The 12,406-nt window shown below is 34.8% G+C and overlaps 1 protein-coding gene across 1 annotated transcript in view; it reads right to left on the bottom strand.

Annotated features, from left to right (window-relative positions):
* The window catches only part of LOC138314641 (ras-related protein M-Ras-like), a 28,767-nt gene extending 16,722 nt beyond the window's left edge, over positions 1-12,045 (bottom strand). Inside the window, exon 1 of the mRNA XM_069255077.1 lies at positions 11,313-12,045. Coding sequence (XP_069111178.1) covers positions 11,313-11,502 — 190 coding nt within the window. The 5' untranslated portion in view covers positions 11,503-12,045. The remainder of the gene's footprint in view (positions 1-11,312) is intronic.
* Positions 12,046-12,406: the final 361 nt, after the last annotated feature.

Raw genomic sequence — 12,406 nt, 5'->3', positions numbered from 1 at the left:
GAAATTTGCAAGGAATGTAAAATAAGAATCACATAGATATCTGATAATAGGAATACAATTAAATGTTTAGAAATTCCTTTGAACCATTTCTTAATCAAATAGGTATAAGGTGACAATAGCATTGTAGAATAGATGTACAGTCCATCGAAGCTAAAACATGATATCATATTCACAGATTTTTGGTTCCCTTTTGTATGATCACAAAAGCGTTCTTTAAAAACAGCGGATCATATGTACAGACCTTTCAACAGGTCCTTCCATGATAATTTGCCTATTTATAATGATAGATCAAGCACAACCAATCATAATGTAATATATATAAATAAAGTATAATTAAGTGATTCACACCCCGATACCATTATCTGTCTGTAAGGCACTGTTCAATGAACAAGATCTTTTTTTTATAAAATGTTTTGAAGACCTCTGTCTATACAGTACACGAGAGGACTTGATCCTACACTGGATAAGTGGACTTATAGGAGTAAAATAATGTTTCTATCATGAAATCTGAGATTCAAATATGATTTTTTTTTGAGAATTTATTGTCTACAGTTTTTGTATCAGAAAAATTTGACTAAAATATGAAATCTAATACCATGCTTAGGGTTAGACATAACCATTCCTTTATCTTTGGTGCAATTTGTTAGATATACCATCCTATGAGAATCTTTCCAGCTACAGTATATATACTCTAGAAGTATTTGTTTATAGGGTTCAATCCCATCCAAGACTTTTAAGGTCTTTAAAAGATCAACAACTCCAAGGACAGGGAGGTATTTATGAAATTTCCATATTTTAGTTAGTTACCACCAGCAACTCACAAGTCACTGCTCTATCCATTTTGTCACAAACGATAGAGTGGTGACTCCTACGTTGGTCTCTAACAACGCCTGGGTACATGATTTGTTGTTTAAAGACACCACATAACAAGTTGACCAGTTTGATAAAGTCATGCGTTTTCCCTTAAACAATTGATTACCTTGAGTCTATAACTTGCACAAGAACCCATTGACATAACAAGGCTACAGGTATACCCACTCATTCCTCTATTCTTTCAATACATGACTATATAAAACATGGCTCTCTAGGGATCTGTCACTCCCCTTTATCTATCAATTCAAGGTTACATCCTAACAGGTATACCCCGACTTCCTTCAATATATATGTAAATGGCTCCCTAGGGTACTATCGCAGTTCTCAATCTTCACCCAGATTTAATCCCTATTGGCACCCATGCGTCCCACATCTAAAATTCCATGCTGGCCTCACGACAGGAAATACCTTGTTCAGAACTATATGGTGACAATCCCCCTATTGAAAAGGCCCGATACTCAACGATACTCCACCGCGGGTCAAACATTTTACTATCCTGTTAAACATTATAGCTCTATACCATGCACACTTGTTCCACAATAGGCCGACATAAGATATGTGTTAATCTCACCTGGGTAAGATCGTTATCAGGTCAAGATACCTGGACAGCAATTGATACAGGTAAAAACCAGGTATCACAATATCCCTGTATAAGTTTGTAATCTAATTATGTCTCAACATGCACAGCACGTGGCATTTATATAAAATCATGATTCAGATTATTTTTTAAAAATCAGATTCATTGTATGAAATTTTTCTGTGAGTCAGTTCATTCCTTTTTATTTGAGAAATGAAATTCTATCGCTAAAATATTCAAATAATCCAACTTTGAGGAGCTTTCAGCATAGACTTGTTTCAGACCAACAATATAGCTTGAAAAATTTGTTTGCAACTCCAACGCCTTTTCTTACATTTTGCTACACACTCTAATGTATAAAATATATAATTACTGAAACCAATGTTCGAAGAAAAAACTTTCAATCTTGAAATAGATAAAGATGTCTTAATTTACAAAATCTGTCTTTCTTAAGTATTTTCCTGTCCTAGATACTTAAGTTTTATATCAAACAAAATGAAAGTTTAAGTAATTTTACTCCATCCAGAGAACATCATCACAGCAAAAAATATTTCTAAGTATACAAAATCAACCCAAAATTTATATAAAAAGGTCAAACAGTCCTGCATCAATCAACAGTAAACAGTGTTGGCAAACATTCGATTTCTTTGACCTCAAAAGTGGTTAAAGGTCAAATTTATTTATAGTTAATGTGATTGATATCAGTCAAACTAACACAAGCTAAATATCACATATTCTTTTTTTTTAATATAAAATGCTTGAAATTAAAGTTTATTTAACACCTAATGTTGTAGAGAATTAAACAGAGAGAGTAACAATTATGTATTTTACACTTTTGTTAAGCAATCAACTTAAATCACTAAACTTTTGGTGCTAAATAAATCTTGGAGGCTGGCAGATCAACCCTGCAGGTATGCCTCTTATCTCTGCAGCAGCTCTTTGAGTACAACCCAAAATATTTGTGTAATCTGTGAAGTGAATCTTTTGTGTCTGTGATTTTGAGAGTAAAATAGAGTTTCATTCTACAAGGTTTATGGGTATTCTGTACTTATAGACAGGCAATCTTCCAAATTTACCTTCCTCAAGGTTGTGCATGCAGATCGATAACAGGTAAAATGTTACAGTAATTATTCTAAAGAATTCCTACAAGTACTAACCATAGGTTTATGGTTTTTCTCTAGTGGCATAGGTAGGTGGCCCAGGTACTGTGCGCGGCATAGGTCAATTTGTTTTCTCTGGTGACCCGGGTACTGACCATAGGTCAATGGTTTATCTCTGGTGACCCAGGTACTGACAATAGGTCAATGGTTTATCTCTGGTGACCCGGGTACTGACCATAGCCCTATGGTTTATCTCTAGTGACTCGGGTACTGACCATAGGTGAATGGTTTTTCTTTGGTGACCCAGGTACTGACCATAGGCCTATGGTTTACTTCTAGTGATATGGGTACTGACCATAGGCCTATGGTTTATCTCTAGTGATACGGGTACTGACCATAGGCCTATGGTTTTTCTCTGGTGACCTGGGTACTGACAAAAGGTCTATGGTTTTTCTCTGGTGACCCGGGTACTGACAATAGGTCAATGGTTTATCTCTGGTGACACCCGGGTACTGACCATAGGCCTAAATGTTTTTTCTCTGGTGACCCGGGTACTGACCATAGATAAATGTTTTTTCTTGGTGACCCGGGTACTGACCATAGGCCTATGATTAATCTCTGGTGACCCGGGTACTAACCATAGATAAATGGTTTTTCTTTGGTGACCCGGGTACTGACATAGGTGAATGTTTATCTCTGGTGACCCGAGTAGTACTGACCATAGGCCTATGGTTTATCTCTAGTGACCCGGGTACTGACCATAGTAATGGTTTTTCTCTGGTGGTGACGGGTGACTGACATAGGTGAATGGTTTATCTCTGGTGACCGGGGTACTGACCATAGGCCTATGGTTTATCTCTGGTGACCCAGGTACTGACCATAGGTCAATGGTTTATCTCTGGTGACCCGCGGTACTGACAATAGGTCAATGGTTTATCTCTGGTGACCGGGGTACTGACCATAGGCCTATGGTTTATCTCTGGTGACCCAGGTACTGACCATAGGTGAATGGATTTTCTCTGGTGACCCGGGTACTGACAATAGGTCAATGGTTTTTCTCTGGGTACTCAAACTTCCCTCCACCTTATATACCTGGCATATCCTTAATGACACTGACCTTTAAATTAGGACGAAGCGAAAACCAACAAACAAACCTGGACTAATTTATACACATCTCTGCAGCATTATATTTGATGACAGCATCAGGGCCCAGTTTCATGAACATTCCTTAATTCTAAGGAATTTCTTAACTTAATATTCTCCATAGGAAAGCGTTACAGAAGTTAAGGAAAATCCCTTAAGTTAAGGAGCCTTCCTTAAAATCTGTAATGCTTTCATATGGAGAATTTTAAGTTAAGGAATTCCTTAAAGTTAAGGAATGTTCATGAAAGTGTGCCCAACTCATTTGCTCTTTAGGCCGGTGAGCTAAATATGATTGTTAATAATGACAATTGGGTTCTATTTAGATCAAATACAGTTTTAGAGCTTCATCAATAGAGGCTGCAGTCAGATAATACAATAGTAGCAAATGGTGTGCTTGATTTGAACAGAATTATGTCTTCTTCCAATAAACTTCTATCTTATCTTTTACGAAAAAGGTGTGATCCATGAGCCAGGTACATTACTGTTCAATCCTAAACTTTTCCTTTATGTGAAACTGAAGGGTGTGGTTTTATTGTGAAAGTAAAGTGCCAGATAATTTCATTTAAAAGTGAATCTTATTTTTCACCAAAGCTCCTGGGTGATTTCACTCACTATCAGAGCTACCCGCTGTTATAATGAGGCAGCCAACCTAAGCTTTTACAAGTCCTGTCTAAGATTCTGATCCACGCCCAGTTGTCAATCTCTGTAAACATTAGGAACAGTATAAAATTTGGCTCACCCATTAACTTTTCACCACAATAACTGAGTTAGAGTTTTCACTTTAAACTTGAAAATGTGATCAGTGGTGTCAAATAGACAAAATCAAAATATGCAATATAGATTATTTTGTATTTTTTTTTAAAACTATTTATATTGTATCTCATTTCAAAATTATTATGTAAACATCACTATAAAATGTTGACTTAGACAAAATTTTATCTGCAGAGATTCTAATGATTTGATACATAGCAAATAACAGATTGCCCACCAAAACATAGATTCCGGAAGAAAATCTTCCTGACATTATTCCCCCTTTACCCATTACAGAGTTATGTCCCTTGTGGGTAGGTATCCATTGTGACGTCATTGTTTTGTGAAACTCACATCATTTTCTATGAAAAGCTTGATGTCATGCTCGCAAACACATGATGTCAGAATCAGTACCTAGCTGTAATATTGTAGCTCAAAAGACTTTTAGACAGAAAATGGTGTTGGCATTAGAACTACATTTGGTGCCTGTTACTGCTAATGGAAGTTATGCAAAACATTATTTAAACGTTTGCATGCATTTCATCTTACTTGTTTTATATCGCTTACCTACTAGGCAATAAAAATGAACTGTATAAAATATCATTCTCAGCTAGACATCATTTTTTTACATATACATATGAAGGCCTTTCAGAAGAGAATCTATACAGCAAGTCTACAAATTGTTAATTTGACGTGTTGTAAGCCGTACAGTATATATTAAGAATGTTAGTTATGTTTGCTTTGGACAAAAATATTATGTAAATACTTGTTGCATTTATATGTCACATTCCTGTATAAGTGCGAGAGAATGACATACTTTGATGAAGTATTGTAAGAGAACCAATCAGTCTTTAATATAATATAAAGGGTAAACTGCGTATATACATGTATAACTGTTAGCCAATGGCTAACTAATATCCCTCACTACCTCTCATTTGGGACCATGACAATCAAATTATATCATTTTTGAAAATAGGACCAAATATGCTCACTTGAAATGATCCACAGACAAATTTTGATAATGTTCGTTTTGACATTCCATTGATAACCATGACAACCAAATAATCTCTTTTGTATTGAAAAACTATAACTATCTTATTTGTCTTTATTCCTTTCAGCTGAATTTTTTGACCAATCAAATGCCTCCGTATTGTTTCCATGGTAAACGTTATTAAACCATGTGATGGGTGAAATACTAGGCATCCATAAATTTGAACCAAATTGATCCATTTTTCACTGTGTAAATAGTGACCTTGTTACTGTGACAACTAAACGGTTTGGAAAAATAGCTTTCAGACAAGATTTGTGGTGGAAAAATTGACAAGCATGGTGATTCCTGCATGACCCCCCCCCCCCCAACTTTGTAACAAGGTATGTGTGTGTGTGTGTGGAAATGAATTAAAAACATACAGAAAGTAACTAATGTGACTTATTCACATACCACATGATACTGGATAACATTTGTACGGGATTAGTATACGCAATGGTGATGGAAAGTAACTATTTGTAATCTTACAGCTGAAATAATGTTAGCCCAGTATATCATCTTTGATGTCATTCCATCACCAATAGAAACAATAGTCCCGCACAAATGTTATTGGGTATAATGTGACTTAGTCCTATTATTAGAAGTTTTGGTGTAGGAACAGTATCCTCAATCAATCCAGGCCCTTGAGCTATGACCCTTATATGCCCTCTGAACTCTGGGGTCCTTAACAACCAAAAAATCCTGTTTAAATTTATAGTGATTAGGTCCAGGAGGCCTTGGACACATGTTTTTTAATTAATCAATAAAAACCACAAGATAACGACAGGGGTGGATATTGAATCTGGTCAGCTGATCAATTATAAACACTTATCTTAAAGGGTTTGTTATAATCCCAGACACCTGTTCCCAGTTATACAATTAAGTTTGGATCCTGCAAACTATCAGTGTAGTCCAAGTCCCAGCAGGACCAAACTTGACCAGTGTAATGTATAAAACATACAGGAAATCAAGTCTGTCCATGATAACTATAGCCCTCCACCTCCTTGTTTTGAGTTTGAATCTCATGTGGGACAGTGGCCAGGTAGCTATATATATATATAAGTGATCATAGGTTGGTTTTTCTCCAGGTACTCTAACAGTTGTTTTAAAACAGGCTGCTACCAGGTACTCTAACAGTTGTTCTAAAACAGGCTGCTACCAGGTACTCTAACAGTTGTTCTAAAACAGGCTGCTACCAGGTATCGTCTAAAACAGGCTGCTACCAGGTATCGGTTGTTCTAAAACAGGCTGCTACCAGGTACTCTAACAGTTGTTCTAAAACAGGCTGCTACCAGGTACTCTAACAGTTGTTCTAAAACAGGCTGCTACCAGGTACTCTAACAGTTGTTCTAAAACAGGCTGCTACCAGGTACTCTAACAGTTGTTCTAAAACAGGCTGCTAATAGGACCAGTGATTTTTCAGGGTATTTTGGGGAAAATGTTTTTGAAACAAATTGGGAATTTTTTATCGCAAAAAAAGAGCAGTTTTGTGAAAAAGTTACACATCAATGAACATGGTATTATAGGTGATTATATGTAAATATTGTAAAATAGTAAGCTGTAAGAATTTGATTTGGGAACTTTTCATTGTAATTGGGAAAAAAATAGGGGGGGTTGGCATTGGGAAATGGGTCGTTTACAGACCCCAGTTATATAAGGAGAAAAATCACTGAGGACTTAAAACAATTATGCAAACAAACTGGACCAATAATGTTACTATCTGTATGTCATACTTCATCCTGGATCTGACGCTTTTCAATTCGAGAAAATAGTTTATGTGCCATTACCACCGGGATATTTAAAGACAATAAATAGTAAATTGTGGTAATTCATTAAGTAGCATGGCTAGAATATGAACCACATTCATTTCCTTTTTCATTTCCTGATTCTTGTGATCTTAAATGACCTTAGCTTGTAATTCTGATACAATCTACATTTAAACCTCACCTTTAAAACACCATTGATCCTGATCACGAACAACAATTTCAAAATTTCAGTTTTTGTAAGTAACAAAGACTAAAATCACCGACACTGACTTTAATATCTCTAACAATATAGCCCAGAAACTTTAAGGCTTTGTGAAAAACACCTCATCCCATCCTGAGGTATAGTTTACTCCAAATTGTTAGTGAAACAAACTGGTTTTTGTTTCCTTTCTACAAAAGAGAAGAAAGAGAATGTTTTTGTAAGAAATTTAAATATGTGACAGAATGGAAATTAACACTACTGCCTTTTAAAAGGTTTTCCGTTTTGCTTTTTAGTTTTCCTTTTGACTTTAAACTGCTTTAAGCAACTAACCATTATAATCATAGGGTCTTTAAAGTTTTCCTCTCTTAAGTTTTTAGTGTTGAACATCCAAAGAAGGTATAAAAGGACAATAGATTCTGATGTTTGAAAATCATTAAATGAAATTTACCACATGTACCTATTTTTGTCTATCAAATTACATGACATTTACCAAACAAGTTTAAATATGACCCTGTGTGTGTGTGCATATCCCTGATCTTCTGACAGATTTCTGTTACAGTACTACCAATCCTATTTCTACAGGTCACATATTAACATTTTTATACATGTCATGTTCCACTTCATTTTAGTTCCTATAATATTGTGCTCTCCTACATGAATAACTCAAGATCACTAAACATTGAAAATAAATGAAAATTACTAGGGTAGTTTTTCTATCCATATTAATTGGATAAATTTGAGTTTCAGACACGATTTCCTCAGGCTATAGGTTGAATATTCTAGACATCCTGTGACCATATATATATATAGGATAAAGGCTGATGATTTAGTCCATTCTAATTACACTGACAGATTTTAACCAAAATTTTAATTCTACATTTCTCTTCTGCCAAACATAAGTATAGTAGATTCCTTATGTATTTTTTAAGAAATATAAATAATGGACCTAATGTTATTTGTTCTATTTTGTTTTAAGGAATTTTACGTACCCATATTACAAGAAATTTTGACATGTGTATAAGTAACAATATAATATTCTGTGTACATACATGATGATCCTACCTGTATACATTATATACTTTGCAATTTTATATTATAAAATCTTTGTTGAAATCTTTAAAAAATATTTTAAAAAAAAAGACAAAACGTTCCTTTCTTGTATATTACATTTCATGTCATCAGATATAACATTATTCTATGTAGTACGCTAAAGAGATAGTTGTGTCGGCCATCACAGGTGTGAGTCCAGCCGAGGGTACACCTGCCCCAGGCTAAATCAGGTAATTATAGCAAGGAAGTCCCACCAGGAGTCAGACAGGCTGTTAATTCTTAATTGATATTAGTTGTATAATGATACATATGTAAGTAGTAATTACTATCTACTTATCTCACGTTCATCACTTTAACTGGATATAAAAGGGACATGTCACTTTTGACATTTTTGTGATTTAAAGCAATTAAAAAAATGTAATTACCCAATATTTAAAAAGAAACATTTCAATACAACTATTTAACATGATTATGTATAATTAGCTCCAGTAAGACTGAACAGATCTGTAGACAATTTTTAGTTTTTATGTGTCCTAAAAAATTACATTTATAGTCATTTCTCCAGACTGAAACATACATAAAAATGCATGTCTATGATTTTATAACTACAGACCTTGACAGTTCAGTCTGGAATATATTCGTTATAGTGACAGAATTTGAATAAGATGTTTAATGTCAATTCAGAAAACAAGTTCTTGTGTGGTTTATATACTAAAGAACAGGTAAATAAAAACTTAAAAACCTGTATTAGTCACGTTTCACCACAGGAATGTTAACAATGCATAAATCCCTGATTTTCCAGCTTAATTCAGTCAAGATAACAAAGAGATAAGATCATATCTATATCATAAACCCAAACCAATACATTGTACAACTATGAACACAATTTGTTAACTTTCTTTAAATAATGTTGATACTAACATATTGGGATTTGAATTGTTTAAATGTTTTTCAAGATATTGTATGTTTTTAAAACATTAAGCTGACAAAGCTTTCCTTTGAACTGATGTCGGGTACACCACATTGGTAATCAGATCACCGATTAGTGGCGATTACAGATCCTGACTTAATCACTCACCTATAGCCCAACTAATCAGCTTATAATGATTAATCATAAATACACAAAATCTAATTTTCCGTCCTTTATCATGCCATATATCCTATCCTCTAGCTAAAATACCCAACAGCCTGCTAAACAAATTTTATAAAAATACTAATTGTCGGCATGTGGACTTTTTGTTTTGCATTTGAAGGAATAAACATTGTTTGAGAGATTAAATATAATGTGTATATTTACACGCAAGAAGTAGGAATGACAAATATTTTTATGCTAGGATCATACACAGGTTTACAACGCGCCAAAAAAAAAAAAAACTAAAAATACTGATATTTAGTTTTTTTGTTTTTTTGTGTGTGCGTCGTAAACCTGAGATCATATATGACATTGACCATAAATGATATTAACTTCAAAGGATCACAAAATTTCATTATGAAGCAATTGATTGTGAATAAAAACTTCATTTAACAACAAAAATGACATTTGGTGTTTCAGAAAACAACACCTCCTTGAAATAGCATGTTTATACAAGATATGTTCGTCCCATAAAAAGAAAGTTTCATTTTTCTCCACTTGTTTTTCCACCAAGGCCTAGCTGATTTCTTATGACAACATGGTATAAAGTTAAATGAACCATTAGGGTGTATGTTTCCATCAATCAGCTAATCTTGATGTTGTTTCTATATCCTGTTAAAGTACTCGGTAGTATACACACCTGTTTGATCTTTTTATAACTGTATACAAAACAAACAGGGCAGAGATAAAAGTATGAAGCCATATAGCAATGAAAAACACTACAATTATCTATCTAAATCTCATCATCCAGTATACATAATAAACTTTTAAAATCATTGTTTCTAAATAGTATCTTGACCAAATTTTTGGTGATATTCTATAGATATTAAAAAGTCTTTTCATCATCACTATGAACTCCCATACATTTCCCAAATTTCTATACATCTTCATGCACTGGCAAATACAGTAAACTAAAACTAGAAATGTCTGTAAAGACAACTGCTCTCGTCTCCATTAGACCATCAAAGAAGGATGGATCATGGGATGAGACCTAATGTGAGAAGGACGGGTGTGGATATATACTGACCGAAACTATAACTTTATGCTAATATTATTCAATATTTTTTTCTGGTGCCTGAGTACAAAGATTATATAATGTACAGTAAAAAATCACCTAATTGCAAACTCAATCTTTTCATGGTCGTATTCCGTAACAATGTTATCCTAAAGGTATGCTAAACCACTTAAAAAATGAAACTAAATCATTTCATTTAGTTAAGGACATAAAAAATGTATGTGTTTCTGAATTGATTTAGCAAATTCAAGAATGATTGTGACAATAAATTTATCATAAATTAAGATAAACAGGATTATCTATATGGAGTCCATTGCCTTCTGTTAGTTAGATCAGAGCCTTGTTTATTTGTACAGTAGGTTTACCTATATCAGCGGTCCCATGATGAGATGACCACAGGTCATTATCATCACATTACCTGTGGTATGTATAATCTCAGGAAATTATCTATATTCTTCATACCGGGTAAATGAATATTCTTCATTGCTAGTATCATAAACTCGAAAAAAAAGATCTTGTTGCTTCATTTCAGAACGTACTTTGTTCTTGAGGTGAAAGAAAGCCCGAGTTCCCAGAGAGAAATCACCAACCTACACCAACCTATGGTCAGATGGTTAGGGAGCTGCACTTAATTACAGAAGTGATTAAAAAAATATAATAACATTTTCTCTACTTACCATCTAATATACACCACTTGCCGTCGATTTCTGCGTTCTGTATATAGGAATCTTCGATTGTAGGGTCGTAATCTTCGACGAACATTTTCTGGAAAAATTGAATTGTCAATGCGGATTTTCCCACACCACCATCCCCCACCACCACGAGTTTGTAAGTTTTAGCATTATCACCGTGTAATCCTTTGGACATCCTGATAAATGTTCTTGATATCACAAATCACTAAATAAAATCTTTTGATTTCACTTTCAGTCTTGGTTCGAATCCTTCTCTCGTTGCACAATTAGTGATTCCCCCTCGGATATGACAGCTTTAATATGAGGAAGTAGGTCCTTAGAGCGAAGTGCTGTCCCGAAGAGTGAATGACACAATTTCTCTGTAACACAGGTACACTATTACGTTTAAAGACCCGCTCAGCGATACAGGTAAAAACCCGGGAGTCTTCACCGAGACCTCGTGGTGCGAGTCGGAATGGTAAACACCAACGATTTGGCTTCTGGTACTGGTATCTAAACGATTAAATTCCTTGACAAGCACTGGAAGTTAGTCAACATACTGACTTGTTTGCTCAAGATATGTCTCTCTCGGCCAGCAGACGATTAACACCTTACAAATCTACATAACTACACCGTTCACGCTAGAACTGTCAGTCAAAACGTAGATATTTGTAGTACACAGCCAATATGGCTGGGCTGCCTAATATCAATGCTATTTTTAACGACATATTTGATTGGCTGATTTCTCTGCGAGCGAGGAATAACGTCTGTGATTGGCTAACAGGTGCCCTTTCGCAATCAACGTTTGTTTACTTTCTAGTGCGAAATCGCACGGCCTATCGGTGTATGACGTCGTAGGCCTACGCTGGCTAAAAATATCAGAAGAATCTATCAATAAAGGCTGCGCTTTTAAATGACACGCGGAGAAAACGTGACTTAAGTTTAGTTTTAAGTTGTTTATCGAAATTCGACAGTTACAGCCCCCATACCAAACGATTGTGATCACGATCAGTTAGTTAACACACCTCTCATGGGACAGACGTGCTACACTACCACGATGTTAATATTTTTAAAAGTTTTTTAATTGCATGTTTCTGTAA

This window comes from Argopecten irradians, chromosome 2, assembly GCF_041381155.1.
Source record: "Argopecten irradians isolate NY chromosome 2, Ai_NY, whole genome shotgun sequence".
Classification (NCBI taxonomy): domain Eukaryota; kingdom Metazoa; phylum Mollusca; class Bivalvia; order Pectinida; family Pectinidae; genus Argopecten; species Argopecten irradians.
This window is presented reverse-complemented; position numbering and strand designations above follow the sequence as displayed.